This window comes from Kogia breviceps, chromosome 19 (genome assembly GCF_026419965.1).
Source record: "Kogia breviceps isolate mKogBre1 chromosome 19, mKogBre1 haplotype 1, whole genome shotgun sequence".
Lineage (NCBI taxonomy): Eukaryota > Metazoa > Chordata > Mammalia > Artiodactyla > Physeteridae > Kogia > Kogia breviceps.
This window is the reverse complement of record NC_081328.1, coordinates 27,456,303-27,475,358: the sequence shown is the minus strand read 5'-3', so window position 1 is coordinate 27,475,358 and position 19,056 is coordinate 27,456,303. Positions and strand designations below refer to the sequence as shown.

The 19,056-nt window shown below is 39.4% G+C and overlaps 2 protein-coding genes across 8 annotated transcripts in view; one reads left to right on the top strand and one right to left on the bottom strand.

The window, feature by feature from the left end:
* TOM1L1 (target of myb1 like 1 membrane trafficking protein) overlaps positions 1 to 10,355 on the top strand; it is a 54,899-nt gene extending 44,544 nt beyond the window's left edge. Inside the window, exons 12-16 of one of the 7 annotated variants that reach the window (XM_067020484.1) lie at positions 2,679 to 2,730; positions 5,172 to 5,277; positions 5,681 to 5,762; positions 8,946 to 9,010; positions 9,612 to 10,355. In XM_067020484.1, the coding sequence (XP_066876585.1) occupies positions 2,679 to 2,730; positions 5,172 to 5,277; positions 5,681 to 5,762; positions 8,946 to 9,009 (304 nt within the window). In that variant the 3' untranslated portion in view covers position 9,010; positions 9,612 to 10,355. Of the gene's footprint in view, positions 1 to 2,678; positions 2,731 to 5,171; positions 5,278 to 5,680; positions 5,763 to 8,945; positions 9,311 to 9,505 lie in introns of those variants that run through there. The other 6 variants (XM_067020483.1, XM_067020485.1, XR_009332498.2 and 3 more) reach the window with 6 other exon arrangements.
* COX11 (cytochrome c oxidase copper chaperone COX11) lies at positions 9,046 to 19,056 on the bottom strand. The gene is made up of 4 exons (XM_059046865.2): positions 18,638 to 19,056; positions 15,240 to 15,395; positions 11,795 to 11,920; positions 9,046 to 11,399 (listed from the first exon to the last, which is right to left on the bottom strand). Exons 1-4 carry the CDS (start codon positions 18,986 to 18,988, stop codon positions 11,217 to 11,219), a joined length of 816 nt encoding a protein of 271 aa, XP_058902848.1. The 5' UTR covers positions 18,989 to 19,056; the 3' UTR covers positions 9,046 to 11,216.

The window sequence follows — 19,056 nt, the reverse complement described above, 5'->3', positions numbered from 1 at the left end:
CTGTGGCTTGCGGGCTTTAGAGTGCAGGCTCAGTAGTTGTGGCGCGTGGGCTTAGTTGCTTCACGGCATGTGGGATCCTCTCGGACCAAGGCTTGAACCCGTGTCCCCTGTATTGGCAAGCGGACTCCTAACCACTGCGCCACCAGGGAAGCCCTCTTCCAGCAGTTTTTAAACATTGCTCCAGTCTCCTCTGGCCTAAATGGCTTCTAATGAGAAAGCTAATATTCATTCAAATTTTATTTTTCCCTTATTGATTCTGTGTTGTTTTTTTCTGGCTGTGCTTTAAGAACTTTTCTTTTTCTTCTAATTTTGAACAGTTTGATTTGATGTATCTGAGCATGGCTGTCTTTTGGTTTTACTGAGTGTATTCATTTCCTGTGGCTACCATAAAAACATTACCACAAACTGGTGGGTTTAAAACCACAGGAACTTATCTTCATAGAGTTCTGGAGGCTAGAAGTCTAGAGAAAGCAAGGCAGTCTCCCTCCAGGGCTCTCAGAGGAGAAGCCATTCTTTGCCTCTTCCAGATTCTGGTGAGTGTTGGCACTCCTTTGTTATTTTGGCTTGTGGACACATCATTTCACTTTCTTTCTCCACCTTCACATTACCTTCTCCCCTGTGTGTCTCAGCCCCTCCTTCCCCCAACTCCCGTTTTTCTGTTTTAAGGTCACTTGTCACTGAATATAGTGCCCACTCAAACGTCATCTCAGTGTCCTTAATTATATCTGCAAAGACCTTTTTTCCAAATAAGGTGACACTCATAGGTACCAGGAATTAGGACAAGGACATAACTCTTTGGGAGCCACCACTCAACCTATTACACTGAACTTCTTGAATCTGTGGGTTTGTCTTTGACCAAATTTGTGAAGTTTTAAGCCTTTATTATTTCAAATATTTTTTTCAGCACTACACACTTTCTGCCGTCCTTCTGGGACTTTTGATGACACACGTTAGATCTGTTATCATTGTTTCATAGAGCGATAAGGTTCTGTTCATTGCTTTTCTCACTCTCTTTCCTCTGTCATCCCCAGTTTGCTGTTTAGCTCATTCTGTAATTTTTTAAAATTTCAGTTACTGAAATTTTCAATTCTAAAATTCCCATCTGGCTCTTCTTTATAATCTTGTGTTTCTTTGCTGAGACTCTATTTTTCTGTTTTTTTTCAAGAGTGTTCACAGTTCCTTGCTGAAGCATTTGTATAAATAGCTGCTTTAAAATTGTAAGATAATTTCAACATCTGTGTCCTCTAGATATCAACCACTGTTGATTGTCTTTTCTCTTGCAAGTTTAAATTTTCTCAGTTCTTCATATACATAGTAATTTTGGATTGTATCTTGGACATTTTTAATGATATGAGACACCTCATCTTATCTAAATCCTGTTGAGAATGTTAATGTTTTGATTAGTAGGCAAACAACCTCATGAGGTTTACACCACAGTTTCAGCCTGCCTTCTGTGTGCTTCGGTTCCGATGTCAGTTAAATTTTCAAAGCCTTGGCAGTGCTATTGAGATCTGTCCCACATGTGTGCCACCCAGTATTCACGTAAGGTCTGGATAGCAGGCTGTGTGTTCAGTTCTCAACATCTTTGGCATTTATTGGGATCAGCCATGGATGCATAGATCAGGGTGTGAGCCCAGGATTTTGTAAACAACTTTGAGGTTGTTTTCCTGAATTCCTCCCTCTTTGTGAGTTCTCTGGTTCTTTGCTTTCCTGGGACTCCCTTTTTTGGCTCTCCAGTCAAAAAGCTGAAGGTTTACTATGCCATGCATTTCCTTGACTATGCTTGTGTTGGGCACCAAATGGCAGGACAGAAGGGATAAAAGAAACAACAGAGGTTGGCCATATCCTCTTGTGATCACAGTTCTACCTCCTAGAGAGGAAGGTTCTCCTCACTCAGCGTTTTAAGCCCCTGTTGCCTCTGCTGTCACTGCAGCCCCTTGGGATTGCCTAGGGTTTGGGGTGTGAAAGAACAAAGAGGAAAAAAGGGATGGGGGATTTCCACGCTCTCTCTGAGCATGAGGATTTCACTTTCCTGCTCCTTGAATGAGAATGAGAGGCTTCTCCTGGAGCTCTGTCTTCACTGCCCACTTGGGTTTTAGGCTGCACTGCATTCCAGTGAGGGAATACCAGAGGGGCAGAACATGGTAAGTTCACCAACATTTCACTGATACTCAAATTCTAGTCTTCTTTCCCAATCAGGCTGTAACTAGTGTTTACTTTTCATTCCTCAAATATTTGCCCCACACATTCTGTCCAGGTTTTATAGTTGCATTTGGTGGGAGAGACAGGGTGAAGTGTGTTTACTCCAACTTTACTCCAGACTGCCCCCCCTTCCTAACCTCTACTCTGCATTGTCCCTCATCCTTTAGGAAACGATGGGGTGGTAGCTACGCTCATGCAAAGACTAAGGCTCTGCTGTCACTGGTATAGTGTGCACACTCCAGGGTCTCAAGGCTGCCACTGCCTGGGGACAGGGTTTTATCTTTACTGTCTTTGGTATTTGGGCATCATGATCTGCTGGGCACTAAAACCAATGGTAATTTTTATTGATATATAAAATTAATATGTTTGTGTAGTCTGAAGGTACATTTTGGGTTTTGTTTTTAGACCAGGAAAGTCATCTTTTTGCATCTTTGATCTCACTGTAGGGTAATCATGCTGTTATCACACTATCCTAGGTTTGTCCAAAGGACCAGCCAAAACCTCGCCTCAAGTCCTACATATGAGAGTGTAAGTAATGAAGGCTTTCCCTGGCAGTCCACCTGATGAGCAATTATCATGCTAAAAAGGAACTCCTGGTCCTTAATTCTTATGTTCTGCTCAAAGTTTCTTTATAATGTGTTGACACAGCCCTTGTTAGGACTTTTCCTTGTTGTCTTTTTAATCATTTAAGATAGACAAGTGTAGTCTCACTTACGTTAGAAAGATGGTTAAGGATCAGAATTCCCTTAGAGATGTTTATATTTGCTGTCTCCACTTTCTTTCCTCCCATCCTCTGACAGACTTCAGACAAGTTCTCATTCCAGCCACTTTACTGGCAGAGCTCTTGTCAAGGTCACCAGAGACCTCGAGATTTACTAAATGTAGTCCTGCAATTCTCAGTCTTCATCTTACCTGATCAACAGCAACTGACAGTCAGTCACATCCTACTTTCTGCGCACATGGCTTTCAGACGTCACTCACCTTGGGTTCTTCTCTTGCCTCAGTTCTTCTCCATCCCCTTTGCTGGTCCCTCCTCCTCTACTGGCCTTTCAGTATTGGAGACCCCAGAAGTCTGGCATTCATTCCTCCATGGTCTTTTGGTCTCCTATCTTGAAATTCCATTCAGACTGACGACTTACAAGTTGCTGTCTCCAGACCTTATGCCTTCCCTACACTCAGGACTCACATTTATACCTTCCACTTCACATCTCCTCTTGCTTTCTTTCAGCGCTGTCTCCCAATTTGCTCTTCCTGCTGTCTTCCCCACTCAGTAAATGACCACTATTTCAGTTGCTGAGGTCAAAAACCTTGAGAAATCATGCTTGACCTCTACCATTTTACTTCTACCTTCAAAATATATCCATTTTCCAGCCACTTCTCACCGCCTCCACTTCCACATCCCAGTTCAGGCTGCCATGAGATGGATATTGCAGTGGCCTCCCTGAGTGCTGCCCTGCTTCAGCCTTCACCTTCCTCTCCACGCCCACCCCCATCACACAATCTATTCTTAAAACAGAAACCAGAGCAATATTTTTTTCATTTTTTTTTTTTGGCTGTATTGGGTCTTAGTTGCAGCACACGGGATCTTTCGTTGCGGTGTGTGGGCTTCTCTCTAGTTGTGGCACATGGGCTCCAGAGCACATGGGCTCATTAGTTGCAGTGCGTGGGCTCTCTAGTTGTGGCACGTGGGTTCAGCAGCTGTGGTGCACGGGCTTAGTTGCCCTGTGGCATGTGGGATCTTAGTTCCCTGACCAGGGTTCAAAGCAGTGTCCCCTGGATTGCAAGACTTTTTTTTTTTTTTTTTTTTTTTTTTGGCGGTACGTGGGCCTCCCACTGTTGTGGTCTCCCCCATTGTGGAGCACAGGCTCCAGACACACAGGCTCAGTGGCCATGGCTCACGGGCCCAGCCGCTCCGCAGCATGTGGGATCCTCCCGGACTGGGGCACGAACCCGCGTCCCCTGCATCGGCTGGCATACTCTCAACCACTGCGCCACCAGGGAAGCCCAACAAGACCAATTCTTAACCACTGGACCACCAGGGAAGTCCCCATGTCAATCTTTTTTAAAAGTAAAGTTTGTATTATGTTACTTGTCTGCTCTAAAACCACCTGTGATTTTCTTCCTGCCTCCATTTTGCTCAGTAAAAGCCTGAAATGCTGCTCTGACCCCTCCCACTACCTCTCTAGCTGCACCTCTTGCCTCTCCAACTGCATTGGCCACCCCGCTGCTTCAGAGCATATGACCATATGAGCATATGACTTTAGCTAATCACAGGACCCACATCAGAATCAGGGCTCTGCTCAGTGTCCCCCGTGGTGAGGCATTCCCTTGACTATGACTGTCAGAGCAATATCCCACCCCAGCCTCTCTTCTCCCATTGCCCTGCTTTTTCCTGAGAGCACTTGCTATCTGACACCTGTTTACATTTGCTGATTACTTCTTGAGGGCAGGGATTTGGCCTACTTTATTTACTGCTTTATTTATAGAGCCTGGCATACAGTAGGTGCCCAGGACATATTTGTGAAATGAATGAAGAAAATTACAAGAAAGAGATATTTCTAATTAAAACTTTAATCTTTGTCTTTAAGTCCTGATTTGATATCTTCACCTTATGCTTTTTTGTGGTTAATATTGTTTTTCGTCCTTTGAGGCCGAGGTTTTATTCAGTGTGGAACAACAGACTCTGGTCTGAGCCATACATTCCTGCTTCTTTTTTTAAAAAGCAACATTTTTTTTTAAGTTTAAATTTTATATGGGAAATGAGGTGCAATGGGCATGAAACCAGACAGAAAAGCAGTAAATTTTGTAAGGGGTTATTACCTTAAAAACTAAAATAATAATTACTAATTCTTATCCAGTTCAGAATATATGGTTCTTGGAATACTGCCATTTGGAAGCCTAGGAATCTAAATTATAAAGTAAAGCTTAATATAGAATGTTTACTTGAACATGTACCCTGCTCTCTTCAGTTTCCGGAATATTCAAATTCAGTATTACTACAGCCAGTTACTCTAAAGACCATTCCAGCAACACCATCAAACCAGAGACCGCCATCCCCGCCCAGCAGTCATCCAGGTACTTGACACCTTATTATTTGCATCAAATAAGGAATTTATTGGTAATTGAAAATAGATATACAGGGGGAAAAGTTAGAGTTCATTTGCATTTTTAAGCTACATGAGATAAATTCAGGGCAGATACCATTATGACTGACATTAGGAGATTGTAAAATTGCTTGTGTTGCACTGAATATTGTATTTTGAGTGCTGAGGTAAATGAACCTGTAATCGAAGTTTGGAAATCTTTTTGTTATATATAGATTTGTTGTACTTGGGAGTAGCATTGGAACACCAGTGTGCTTGTTTCTGGTTGTCAGTGTTTGTTAGGATCTTTGTTGGAAGTCTAAGTCATAAAGAGAGTATTAATTGTGTGTATCTCCTCGAAAAGCACAATGTGTGTTTCTTTTTGTTGCTTACAGTGATGACAAAGAATGATTTCCAGCCACCCAATTACTACGAGGTAATGGAGTTCGATCCCTTAGCTCCTGCTGTCACCACAGAGTAAGTCATTTACAAAATGATTATCTTTTTTGTCTTGGTTCCCTTTGGTAGCAGAGCTAACAGGGCTTGGTCATACATTTAACTTTGTTTGGGTCTTGGCAGAAATCAATGACCTTATTTAAAAATGACTTATGAGGTTTTCTTGGAGGTTGTTGCTCTTAATGGTCTTGTTATTCTCAGCCTTGTGACTAAAAGATAAAAATGCTGGGGTTGCACATTAAGAAATAACCAGAACCATCGTGTGCATTAGTATATTCCTTGTAGATGCCTTGGAGGAAAGTCAGGGTCTCTCCAGATGGAGAAGGGCGCTATTCACTGATTGGTGACATAAGTACCACATGGATGGGATATTTTAGTTGTTCGTTGACTAGTGCCAAAAAAGACTTATGTAAGAACTTGTTTTTAATCTTCTCTATCTGTGACAACATTGTACTTAAAATGGTTTATTAGCGTAAAAATTACTTTTTAACTTGGAATCCTTAAAGCAGCATTATTTTGTGATTTCATATTGGTCAGTATATAAAAATATTTATGGAATGGTAGGCTTATTAGAGCTTTAATATACTTTGACTAAAGGTTACCCCCAAAATTGTTTAAAATGATTAAAGCAGGTTTATGGAAATCACTGTTTAGAAACTAGCAGACTGCAGGCTGTATCTTGCCTGCAGCTGTGTTTTGTTTGACCTGTGTGAATTTTAAATATGCATTTAAACACTAACTGCCAACAGTTAAAAAGTGGGATATTTCCAAAAATATCTGGACCTCTGGATTCTTTTCGATACAACAGCATTTTTACGTGTTAGCAATAGCTTGGGGCTGCATAGTAGCTGCCTCTTTAAGATTAGACAGCTTCTGCAGTCCACCAGGCCCCACCTGGCCCACTGTATACCTTCATCTGACCTGCCTGGCATGTGTAGGCATTTGAGGTTTTGACCCTGGTTTAAACCCTCAATGTAGTGATCTATTTTGGAATGACTTATGAATGAATCTTAATAGGCTTAGGAATTCATTAAATATTTTTTCCTAACAAGATTGTGAAACTTTCCTAGGTCATTCTGCTTGATAAAGTATCACTGAATATATTAGTGGTTTAAGGAATTAGAAACTGGTTAAACTAGGTATGCTGTCTGGAAACCAGATGTTTTTATCAGTTTTCCAGGCAAATAGGAAGCAGAAAAGTATATTATTATATTTTAGTTAATTATGAGATTGTTGTAAGTAGATGTGGTGGTGCAATAGATATTAAAGGTAAGAGAGATAGTAAGAAGCTGGAATTCCCTACCACTACAGTTCTTACTTTCAGGAGGGTAGGGTGTCTCAATTTCTTTGAACATTCCATGAAATCCAGGGAACTTCTCCCTAAGGAAAAGCACAAAATCTTGCAGAAAAGTTCTGGGATATTCACATCACTGGTTGTCCATGAACCCCAGGTTAAGAATTTCTACTCCAGCAGAACATAGAGTACTTATGAATATATATATACATACACATGATTCATTCATTTGACAAACGACTGAACACTGTCTATGTGCAAGGGAAATTGACTGCTGCCTAATTTATCATGTTAAAGCTCATGGAGGGTAAATCTAGTATGGATGCAGACATTAAGTCAGCAGGCAAACATGTATTTACAGGTTTGTTTTAATGGTATGAAAGATACCGACTTGACAGTGTATAACAGAAAGAACTGATTTAAATGAGGGTAGAGAAAGCCTGAGAAGTGACGTTAAGGTTAAGACCTGCAGTTTTTAGTGTGACAAGTTTGGGAATCAGTGTTGCAGGCCCAGCCAGGTAACAACTTATACAAAGACCCTGTGGGGAGAGAGTTTGGGCACATTGAAGAAAATGGAAAAGCCAAGAGCAAAGAGCAATGGGGAACAACCTGTTACCAGATGTGGAAATTGCAGTTTGGAAACAAAAGGGAGGGAGTACACAACTGTGGTAAACATTGCTGAAGACAAACACTCGATAATGGACTAAGTAACAGGAAATCACGGGCGATTTTAGTAGAAGCATTTTGGTAAACTGATGGGGACAGAACCAAATTTCAGTGCATTAAGAAGTAAGAGATGAAGTAGACAGTAAGTGCACAGGTAACTTACATAGAAACTTAAACATGAAGGGATTGTGGAAAGTGGCCTGGGAGCTAGAGGATTACTGAGGTGATGTAGACATGGGATAAAGGACTGTATTATTTTATAAAATGGGAGATGCTGGAACATCTCTGAATCCTAAGGGGTAGGATTTAGTAGAGAATGAGAGGCTGAAGATTTAGGAAGGGAGATACCTAAATGAGTGAGGTGTTTGAGAAGCTAGGGGTAGACAGATAAGATCATAGAAGTAGATGATGGTGCAGATGAAAACTGACTTGAAGATTTGGTGATGGAAGCATGAGGAGGTTTCCATATCCAGACATTTAATTTACTAAAATGTGAGGTTTCTGACCGAGAGGAGGGGCATCAGAGATTTGAATAGAGTGAAGGAGGTTGAAATACTTTTGCGGAAAACGAGAGACAAAACTTATTAGAAAAACATTAAAATTTCTGGACCATGCTGGGGCTTCTTGAGGTTAGGGATCATGCCTTCAACGTGCTGTAATTTTTATGAGATTTTTTTTTCCTTAGCCATGCGTTGTTATACTGTATATATTAATGTCATATTTCTAGGTATAGATATGTTCTATCTACAGACATATGTAAGACAAATATAAAGAACTGAACAAAGGCTGTCATAGAAAAATGACTATATACAAAGCACAGAGATGACAGTTATATGCTAAAGGTAGCTCAGGAGTTTGGACTGTAATATACATTAAATAAGCTAGAATATTAATTTTTAATGTTTTTTATAAAGCCAGGGAAAGCTGAACAATTTTTGCTTTTTTTTAAAATCAGGAAGCAAACTGTCCAAATGTTGAGCCATATTTCTCATTAAATTACAAGTAAAATGGTTCCATAAGATACATATTTATAAGATGTATGGGAATAGCAGCATTAGGATCTAAGAAAGTTATAATGTAAGCTTCAGAACAGAGACCTTTGTTTTTATTTACTGATATAGACTGATTTCCTGAACAGCTAAAATAGCACCACATTTTTAGTTAAGTTGTTGGCAGCTAAAAGCCAAAATAGTACATTGAAATTGATATATAACCCTTTTGCCATTATGGCTTGTTTGTTTCAGAGCTATTTATGAAGACATTGATGTTCACTACCACAAAGGAGCTCAAAGTCACAGTGATTGTTGAGGTAAACGCTTCAACTTACGCAACTTACATTCCACATGATTTCAGTGTAACTGTCACTTTCTACATTTATTATTTACATTTTGTAAGGGCCATCACAGTCTGACACTCTGATGAGTGAGATATTATTACACAAGTTCCTCTGAGTCACTCAAATTGTAATGAACTGTTGTTCACAAATGAAATACATTCTTTGTGACCATGTTAGCTAAAAATTATAAATCTTGGGAATGCAGAAGTAGGTTTATGGTATAGAAATGTTAATGCTAACAAAAACAGATGATCAATAAAAACATCTTAGCACTAGAATCAGATGTGTCTTTTATGTGCAGTTAATACCTGTTAGCTGGGACTGGTAGAAGCCATTCATTGTTAGTCTAGATTGGTCTGGATTCTATTGCTTTACTAATCATTCCATTTATTTACTAATCAATGCACACAGCCACCAGTAACCTATTAACCTTATTTATTCCCTCCACACCCTCCCCCGTGGAAGTAGTACATTCCCACCTTTCCTCTACTAGACTGTGGCTCTCTGGTTACAAGGAATGGGGAAAGAGGAAAAGATGGAGATGGTTGACTCTTCTTTTTATTCCATGTGGAAGCAGATGACCAGCTCACTAGCAGCATTATGGGTGCCAATTCTGCTAAAGGTAGACCCTGTCCAGCTTTGAGACCCAGAAGTTTAGACCTTCCAGAACATCAAAGCCACAGTGGAACATTTCTCCTCTGCAGTAATGACGTTTAAACAGAAGAGTAACAGTTCCAGAGTAACATTTATGGTTCCTGACAGCAGCTCAAGCTTTATCTCAAAAGAACTTGGTTGTAACATATATTCACTTGAAACTTCAGCAGAAGAAAAATTCATGGTACTGAGGCCAACCAGATTAAGTGTAGCACCTTATGTTTCAGACCTTCCTACATTTAGAAATCATCACGAGCAGGGGTAAGAGTAGATGAAAACTGTTTCATTACAAAATAATTGTTAATAGATTAGATTAAAGCATGAAATGTGAAAAACTGTTATTATTCAGGAAGAGTACTGAGTGCCTTCATTTAACTAAAGTTGAATGTAAAAGTCAATTTGCACTTCTTTATAAATAATACTCTTGTTTAGGATTATGAATTGTAAAAGCCTTGATGACTGTAGTTTAATATTTCAGGTACCCACAAGAGGTTACTGGATTCTACACTGTTTGCCTTTAAATATAATTCTTTATAATACTAAATGCCCTTTCTTTTTGGAAAAAAGACTACTGGAAAACATTCAGAATAAATTGTACTTTGGTTTGTCATAAATTACAATGACAAATAAATTACTATTAAAACAGTTTAATACATCTTTTTTCAGAAGAACTCTGCTGTCAGTAAATCTTCACAACCCCACTTACATTTTAAAATTTGGAGACTTGGAACTATCACAAGAAATGCTAGAGACCTACTAGATATACTTATGCATTTTACTTAAATTTCATGGTACTGAAATTTCAACGTACTTATTTAGTACTCTGTAAAATAGCCCTAGATCTTAAAGGAAAAATACGGTCAAATTTGACATCAGAATGTAATCTTTAAGCCAGCTGTTAGGGCTTAGTGATTCCTCTTCCATTTTGAGCTTTTATTTATTTATTTATTTATTTATTTATTTATTTTTTTAAATTTTTTTTGCGGTATGCGGGCCTCTCCCGTTGCGGAGCATAGGCTCTGGACGTGCAGGCCCAGCGGCCATGGCTCACGGGCCCAGCCGCTCCGCGGCATGTGGGATCTTCCCAGACAGGGGCACGAACCCGTGTCCCCTGCATCGGCAGGCGGATTCTCAACCACTGAGCCACCAGGAAAGCCCTGAGCTTTTAAAATAGTGATTGTTTGTAATGAAAGTAGTAACCAACTATTCTAGAAATAATAATAAAAATTCATTGCTACAAGTATGAAGTGCTCATAATTTGAAAGGGGACCAGTGAATTAAGCTGAACCATCAAGTTCATGCTAACTTATTTAAGAAACAAAGCAGTTTCTTCTAATACTACTTAAACTCTAAGTATGGTTTTGAACAGTTACACATTCTAAGTAGGGTAAATTAGTTGGGAAAAAGAACCATAAGTATATAAAATTTAAAATAGAAGGCTTCACATTATTGTAAATATTTCTCCTCTGAGAAGATACATGATTTTTCAAAACTCACAAATTTGAAGCAGGACTTAGTTCTGACTTCAATTATAGCCTGGGACCGGCAACTTATGCCCCTCCTTTGCTTCAAAAAAAGTATAAGAAAGAGTGATGAGATCAACATTTGCCATTCTTGGATCTTCAGCAAATTCGGGATCAATGTAGAAAAATACCGGCATATCTACTTCCTCTTGTGGATTAAGCCTTTGTTCTTCAAAACAGAAGCACTAGAAGTTATAGAAAGGTATTCATTAATTAATATTTCTATTCTATTACCTACAATAGAAACTAATGCTTCATTTTATTGGCTTTAATAAGCATACTGTTAATTATAATCTTTAAATTCTGTGATAGAATAACAGCATCTTTTATCTCAGACTGAGTTTTGCTTTAAGGATTGAGAATCAGCAAATTCTTCTAATCTTAAAAATGCAGATATCTATATGGTTTGACTCTCTCAACCTCTGCATAGCTATTATAAGCAATGAAAAAAACAGTTTGAAGTTTAGAAGAAATGAACTTTAAAAAATTAGTACCTACTAAAAAAACAGTGAAATAGATTTAGTATCAAACAATTTCATGTACCTTTATCACATTCTGTAATGTTTGCATTTAGTTATACCTGTATTTTATTGAAATACTGTCCAGCTTCAAATGGTACAACATTGTATGTAGAAATTCCAATTACTGGTTTGTCAGTAGGATTCTTAGCTTTATAAAACGCCAGTGCAGTCTCTCCTGGCACTACCTGTTTTAAGGAAAATATACATTATCCTTAAATCTCACATGGCTCCTTCTTTCCCTCCTAAATTAGTCATTATTATCATTTCAGACCATAATACCTCATTTAAACTAATGTTAATTAGGTCAGCAAAATAAATTGTGAATACTACCCAAGAACATTTTATTTTCAAATGTTACTTGCATATGTCAGTGCAGAACCAATGTTCTCTTATGCACACTTAGTTATGGATTGTCCTCTTGTATGTCTGAAGTCTTCAAGCAATAATCTGCAGATGAAGTTATTTAAAATGTATCCAACAAAGGAGGCAAGAAAATACAATGGAGAAAAGACAGCCTCTTCAATAAGTGGTGCTGGGAAAACAGGACAGCTACATGTAAAAGAATGAAATTAGAACACTACCTAACACCATACACAAAAATAAACTCAAAATGGATTAAAGACCTAAATGTAAGGCCAGACACTATCAAACTCTTAGAGGAAAACATAGGCAGAACACTCTATGACATAAATCACAGCAAGGTCCTTTTTAATCCGCCTCCTAGAGAAATGGAAATAAAAATAAACAAATGGGACTGTAATGAAATTTAAAAGCTTCTGCACAGCAAAGGAAAACATAAACAAGATGAAAAGACAACCCTCAGAATGGGAGAAAATATTTGCAAACGAAGCAACTGACAAAGGATTAAGCTCAAAAATACACAAGCAGCTCATGCAGCTCAATATCAAAAAAAAAAAAACCCAATCCAAAAATGGGTGGAAGACCTAAATAGACATTTCTCTAAATAAGACATACAGATTGCTAACAAACACATGAAAGAATGCTCAACGTCTTTAATCATTAGAGAAATGCAAATCAAAACTACAAGAGATATCATCTCACACCGGTCATTATGGCCATCATCAAAAAATCTACAAACAATAAATGCCGGAGAGGGTGTGGAGAAAAGGAACCCTCCTGCACTGTTGGTGGGAATGTAAATTGATACAGCCACTATGGAGAACTGTATGGAGGTTCCTTAAAAAACTAAAAATAGAACTACCATATGACTCAGCAATCCCACTACTGGGCATATACCCTGAGAAAACCATAATTCAAAAAGAGTCATGTACCAAAATGTTCATTGCAGCTCTATTTACGATAGCCAGGACATGGAAGCAACCTAAGTGTCCATCGACAGATGAATGGATAAAGAAGATGTGGCACACATATACAATGGAATATTTCTTCACCATAAAAAGAAACAAAATTGAGTTATTTGTAGTGAAGTGGATGGACCTAGAGTCTGTCATACAGAGTGAAGTAAGTCAGAAAGAGAAAAACAAATACCGTATGCTAACACATATATATAGAACGTTAAAAAAAAAAAAAGGTTCTGAAGAACCTAGGGGCAGAACAGGAAAAAAGACGCAGACATAGAAAATGGACTTAGGGACACGGGGAGGGGGAAGGGTAAGCTGGGACGAAATGAGAGAGCAGCACTGATATATATACACTACCAAATGTAAAATAGCTAGTGGGAAGCTGCTGCATAGCACAGGGAGATCAGCTCCATGTTTTGTGATGACCTAGAGGGGTGGGATAGGGAGGGTGGGAGGGAGGCTCAAAATGGAGGGAATATATATATATATATATATATACACACACATATAGCTGATTCACTTTGTTGTACAGCAGAAACTAACACAAGATTGTAAAGCAATTATACTTCAATAAAGATGTAAGAAAATAAAATGTGTCCAAGAACAAGCCAAGCCTAACTTTTTAACACTTATCCCTCAATATTATATAATTGACTAAAGATTCTTTTTAAAATAGGTTACCAACCTTAAACTTGGTTTACAACCAGAGTAAATTAAACGTAAACCAGAGTAAAACTAACTGAATAGAACTTTTATTTAACCAAAAAGCACTAATACCTTTTTTTTTGAGAGAAAATTACGGATAAAATAAATTACAAGGCTTTAAAGAAGTCAACGTAAAATGAGACATAATTAAAAAAAAATAAAGTCAACGTCCAAAGGATGTTCTGTCACATGTACGCAACTAATACCACTGTATACTACTGTGTGATTGTAACTAATATTCAGAACCATAATCTAGGGCTTCTCTAGTGGCGCAGTGGTTAAGAATCTGCCTGCCAATGCAGGGGACATAGGTTCAAGCTCTGGTTCGGGAAGATCCCACATGCTGCAGAGCAACGAAGCCAGCGTGCCACAACTACTGAAGTCTACACGCCTAGAGTCCATGCTCCGCAACAAGAGAAGCCACCACAATGAGAAGCCTGCGCACCGCAATGAAGAGTAGCCCCCGCTCACCACAACTAGAGAAAGCTCACATGCAGCAACAAAGACCCAACGCAGCCAAAAATAAATAAATTAATTTTAAAAAAAGAAACAGAAAGAACCATAATCTATAACACCCTCAAATCACTGAAGAGATTCAATGAAGCTTACTAACCTGGGGAAGCGCTAATATTAATAGGGTTTTCCAATAAGAGTTACAATTAAACTTTTCTGGCTATTCAGTTAATGAGATAATTTCAGTTAAATCTAATCACAATTTTAGGAAACTTTTAAGGTGTATAATCTTTCTGAAATAGAACATGACTATTTAGCATGATTACTTCAAAGATCCTTAATTTTTTTTTTAAGGGACAGGGATACTTCTGATGTAAATCAGTAAACTGCTTTCCATTGTAACCAATGATTTTCAACATTTTTCTTGTATCATCTATACCTGAGGTAAAGGCAACTATAAAGTATGACAGCTGCTCCTACTCTCAAGATTAGTGACCAGAGAACTTCTTAGTGAATTCTTAATATGATTCTAATAAAAACATGATACTTTCCATAGTTCCAAACTGACTTTTATTATAATGCCATGTAACTTAAAAGTTAAAAGTATATCCTGTTACATTAGGTCAGAATATAGGGCACTGTCAAAAAGTAGTCTGCAGCAATAAAAGGATTACAGTAATGGAATCTGTCAGTATTTTGAAATTAAGTTTAGATGAATGTTTCCTAAGTTGTGAAACAGTAAGTGATGAAAGAAAGAATTTTTTTTTTTTTTTTTTGCAGTACACGGGCCCCTCACTGTGTGGCCTCTCCCATCGCAGAGCACAGGCTCCGGACACGCAGGCTCAGTGGCCATGGCTCATGGGCCATGGCTCACGGGCCCAGCTGCTCCGCGGCACGTGGGATCTATGAACCCGTGTCCCCTGCATCGGCAGGCGGACTCTCAACCACTGCGCCACCAGGGAAGCCCAGAAAGAATTTTTACATTGAAAAAAGCAATCTTTTAAAAACTGCTTTAATCACTTACATATATTTCTGTTTGCTGAGGTCTAAAGTTCCACTGGAGACCTGCATGTACATCTGCATTAAAGGTGACTTTAATGATGCGATCCTTAATAGGTACCATGTTTTCAATCTGGTCTGATGCATGACCTGCTACTGCTGATCCTCCAAGTCCAGTAGTCTAGGAAAAGACAACAAGGTACAATATAATATGCTAAACAATAATACAGTAGTTTTAGGTGCTGATGACCTATTTATTGGATGAAACAAAATTTTTAAAACTATTTAACTTTAATAATCCAGTAGTAGCAAGGTTTATATACTATCACTGGCCGTTTCCTATGAATGTGCCAATGGTTTGACCACTTTTTGGGTGTCATGGGCCTATATTGGTCAAAGTCATATTATTCAGTAATCACTTGCTTATATGGCATGGTCAAAAATGAATCATTTGAAAGAGAGCAGACTCTCCACTGATAATAGAGCTCAGAATTTTTAGCTGAACTTTTCATTAAACATATATCCCCTTATTGTTAATATTTCATATCAACTATTATTATTAGAAATAAATTTACCCACAACGCTGTCATTTCAATAAACTATTTAAATAATTCAATTTTTCCACATTCCTGTCTGGTCCTTTTTCATATCATAACTTTTAAAGCACAGATTAGTTTGTAGCTTCACTTCTGTAGTCTGCTTTCTTCAAGCATCATAAGTATTTTTCCATGTTGGTAAATTTTTTTCTGTATTTTTTTGTATAGTACAGCTTATATATATATATATATATATATATATATATATATATATATATATAAAACCAGTTAATCAGAGAACCTGATCTCTTTGGCCACTGAATCAACTAATCATAGGGCATCAGGATAATCTGTGATACTTCTTGTCTATCTTCATTGCCATTAATTATTTCCTTATCAGAGAAGCTTAAAAAAAATCATTCTTCTGATGCATGAGGTTGCCAGAATTCTGGTCTCCGGATAATTAATCTGTTACTATACTAGGGAAAAAAAATACCAAATTTGAGGCTAGGGAAGACTCCCAGCAAAATATAGTTATTACCATCTTAGCTTGTTACACAAGTCAACCAGCTTCACTCAGCTGCCATGCAATATGAAGTTACATTATAACCCTACAAGATACATCAGAGGGTAAGCCTTTATTTACTCTTGCTTAATAGACAAGTATATACTTCTGCTCAAGAGGGCTAAGTTTTAAGATGTTTTCCTGAAGAACTTGAGTCACTTACATAAAGATTTCTGAATGTTTTCTTTCTGACAGGCAGTCTTTGAATACAGATTCTTCAAATTAGTAAATGTGATACTTTGAGAAATTAAACAATAGAAAAAGGCATTGAAAGAAAATGTCCTGCACTCCAGTTTAGTTCTGTCACTAGCTCTAAAAACTCACTAAATCTTACTTTCTTTGGGCTATACTTTCCATACTCATAAAATGAGCTCAGTGTATGAAGTGGTTTATATGATCCCTAATTTTTTGGGCTCTAAAGTTCCATGATTCCAAAAATAAAAGAGATGCTCTTTTGGAAATGTCACTACTAAACACCCAACTATGATTTAAGTTTAGGATTACAAATTACAATTGTTTTACTTTCCTGCCCTGCACTTTCACCCAGATGCATGAAATATTGTCATTCACTTCAGTTTGGAGCAGGGTTTCTTAATCTTGGAACTAATGACATTTTGGAGAGGATACTTCTTTGTTTTTTTCGTTTTTTTGGTGGGGATGGGGGAATGGATCTGCCCTCTGCAGTGTTGGATGTTTAGCAGCATCCCTTAGCCTCTACCCACTAGATACCAGTAGCACCCTCCCCTCCTCACTTCCCAGGTTGTGACAACCTAAAATGTCTTCAGACATTGTTAAATATTGCCTGAAGAATAAAATCAACCACCCACCTTTCCCTGCCTACTCACCAGTGGTTTGGGGTGATCTACACTTGCTGTTTTAGATTCAGGTCTGTTTACGACTTAATCAACTGGTAGTTCTGGGATTCATGCTTGGTCCAGGCTGGCCTCTGATGAAAATTAATTAACATTCTACACTCATCTTCCAGAAATCAAGCTACTGCACTTTCCTACATAGATGCTGATAGTAAGAGACTGAAAAGTCCTTCAGATTTCTGCTGTTCCAGTCATTATCAAAAATAAAGGCGAAAGTTAATCTTCATAAGGACAGGAGAAGTAAGCCAGGCATTAACAATAGTGGCAGGAAAGAGCAGTTAACCAGGGATTCCCAAACTCTTCTGAGCATTGGAATCTTTAAAAAATTACTACTTCCTGACTCCCACTCCAAGACCTTCTGATTTAATTGGTTAGGGATGTGACCTGAGTGTCAGGATTTTGTAAAGCTCTCCAGGTGATTCCGATGTACAACAAAGTTTGGGAACCACTATCACTCACTCACTGAATGAACCCAATGTATAGCTCTCATTTATGGCATGTTTTTAAAACATACATTCCTGACCCCTACCCACGTCTCCTAATCAGGATCTCTGGTGTACAGGAGCCCTGACATGTTTGTTTAAGAAACCCCATGGGTGATCCTAATGCCCAGACAAAGCAGCAAACTACTGCCTAAGAACTTAGGAGAATATATATGAAATAGGTGAAGTCTGCCTTTGCCCATGGTTCTCAAACGTTAGCCTGCATCAAAATCTGCTAGGGAACTTATTAAATACAGACAGCTGGGCCCTGCCCCCAGAGTTTCTGATTCAACAGTTCTGCAGTCGGACTCCACAATCTGTGCTCAAGTTCCCCTCCCAGGTAATGATGCTGCTGCTAGTCCTGGGGTCTGCACTTTGAGAACCATTGCACTAGAGTTTCTGATCTAAAAGGGAGCCCTGGGTAAGAACATTACAGTTACATATTAACAAGGGGGAAAAGCCTTGACGTCCTAATTCATGCTAGTTTGTATATATAAAAAGCTACTCCCAGTTTAACTACAAGTAGCAAGCACACTCCCATTTCCAGGGTTAACCTTTGCACAGAAACCATGGTTTCTGTGCTTCACAGAATTAATGTATGAACATAAATTACATTTTAAAAGCGGGCCCGTGTGTGAACAGCAGGAGGGTAAGGCAGATCGCTGGATACCGTAGTACAGGTTGCAGACCCTTCCGGTGGTGTAGCTGACATCGGGGAATTTCTCTAGGCAGTGGAGTATAGGCACGATCACTGTAAGAACTCGGGTTCTACCGGTAGCCTGTCACTTTCTTGGTGACCTTGGGCAAGTAAGTCACTTTCTAAGGCCTGTTTACTTAGAAAGTGATTTTCTTTGGTAGATAATCTCGGACATCCCTCCAACACGGCACCGTGGAGCATCGCTGTCTAGGGAACTGCCCGCACCCACGCCCCTCCAGACGGGCCGCCCAACGGGCAGCGCCCGCCCTACCTGGCAGTAGAGCCGGTAAAGGGGCACGGCGGCGTAGGACGCCCCCAGCATGCCCACGGCCGCCGCGGCCACATACGTGAGGACGGTCTTGTTCCGCCGCCGCCAATCCTCCTCCTGTGCGCGCGTGAAGGGGTTCGTGCTTTTCGGCCGCCGCCGCGGCTGCACCGCCAAGCTCGGGCGCCTCCATGTCCCGAGCCGTTTCAGCTCCCTCTCAGCACCCCCTGTCCCGCTCCTCCCCGACCTGAGACAAGACTCTACCCTCACCGCAGCCCTGGTCGGGTTTCCAGGGTGGTTCCAGGGCCACCCGCAGAAAGCCACGCGCCCCCATCCCGTACCCCAGAGCCCTCCCATGACATCCGGAAACAATGCCCGCCTGTCAGAAGCCAGAGGCCAGATCTCGCGATGCCTGCTCTGTCTCG

Coding starts and splice junctions, on each gene's coding strand:
- COX11 (XM_059046865.2), bottom strand. CDS start 18,988: ATGGGAGGGCTCTGGGGTACGGGATGGGGGCGCGTGGCTTTCTGCGGG. Junction 11,921..15,239: donor CTCAGCAAACAGAAATATAT/GTAAGTGATTAA, acceptor TCCTTAAAACAG/GTAGTGCCAGGAGAGACTGC. Junction 11,400..11,794: donor AGTATTTCAATAAAATACAG/GTATAACTAAAT, acceptor TATAACTTCTAG/TGCTTCTGTTTTGAAGAACA.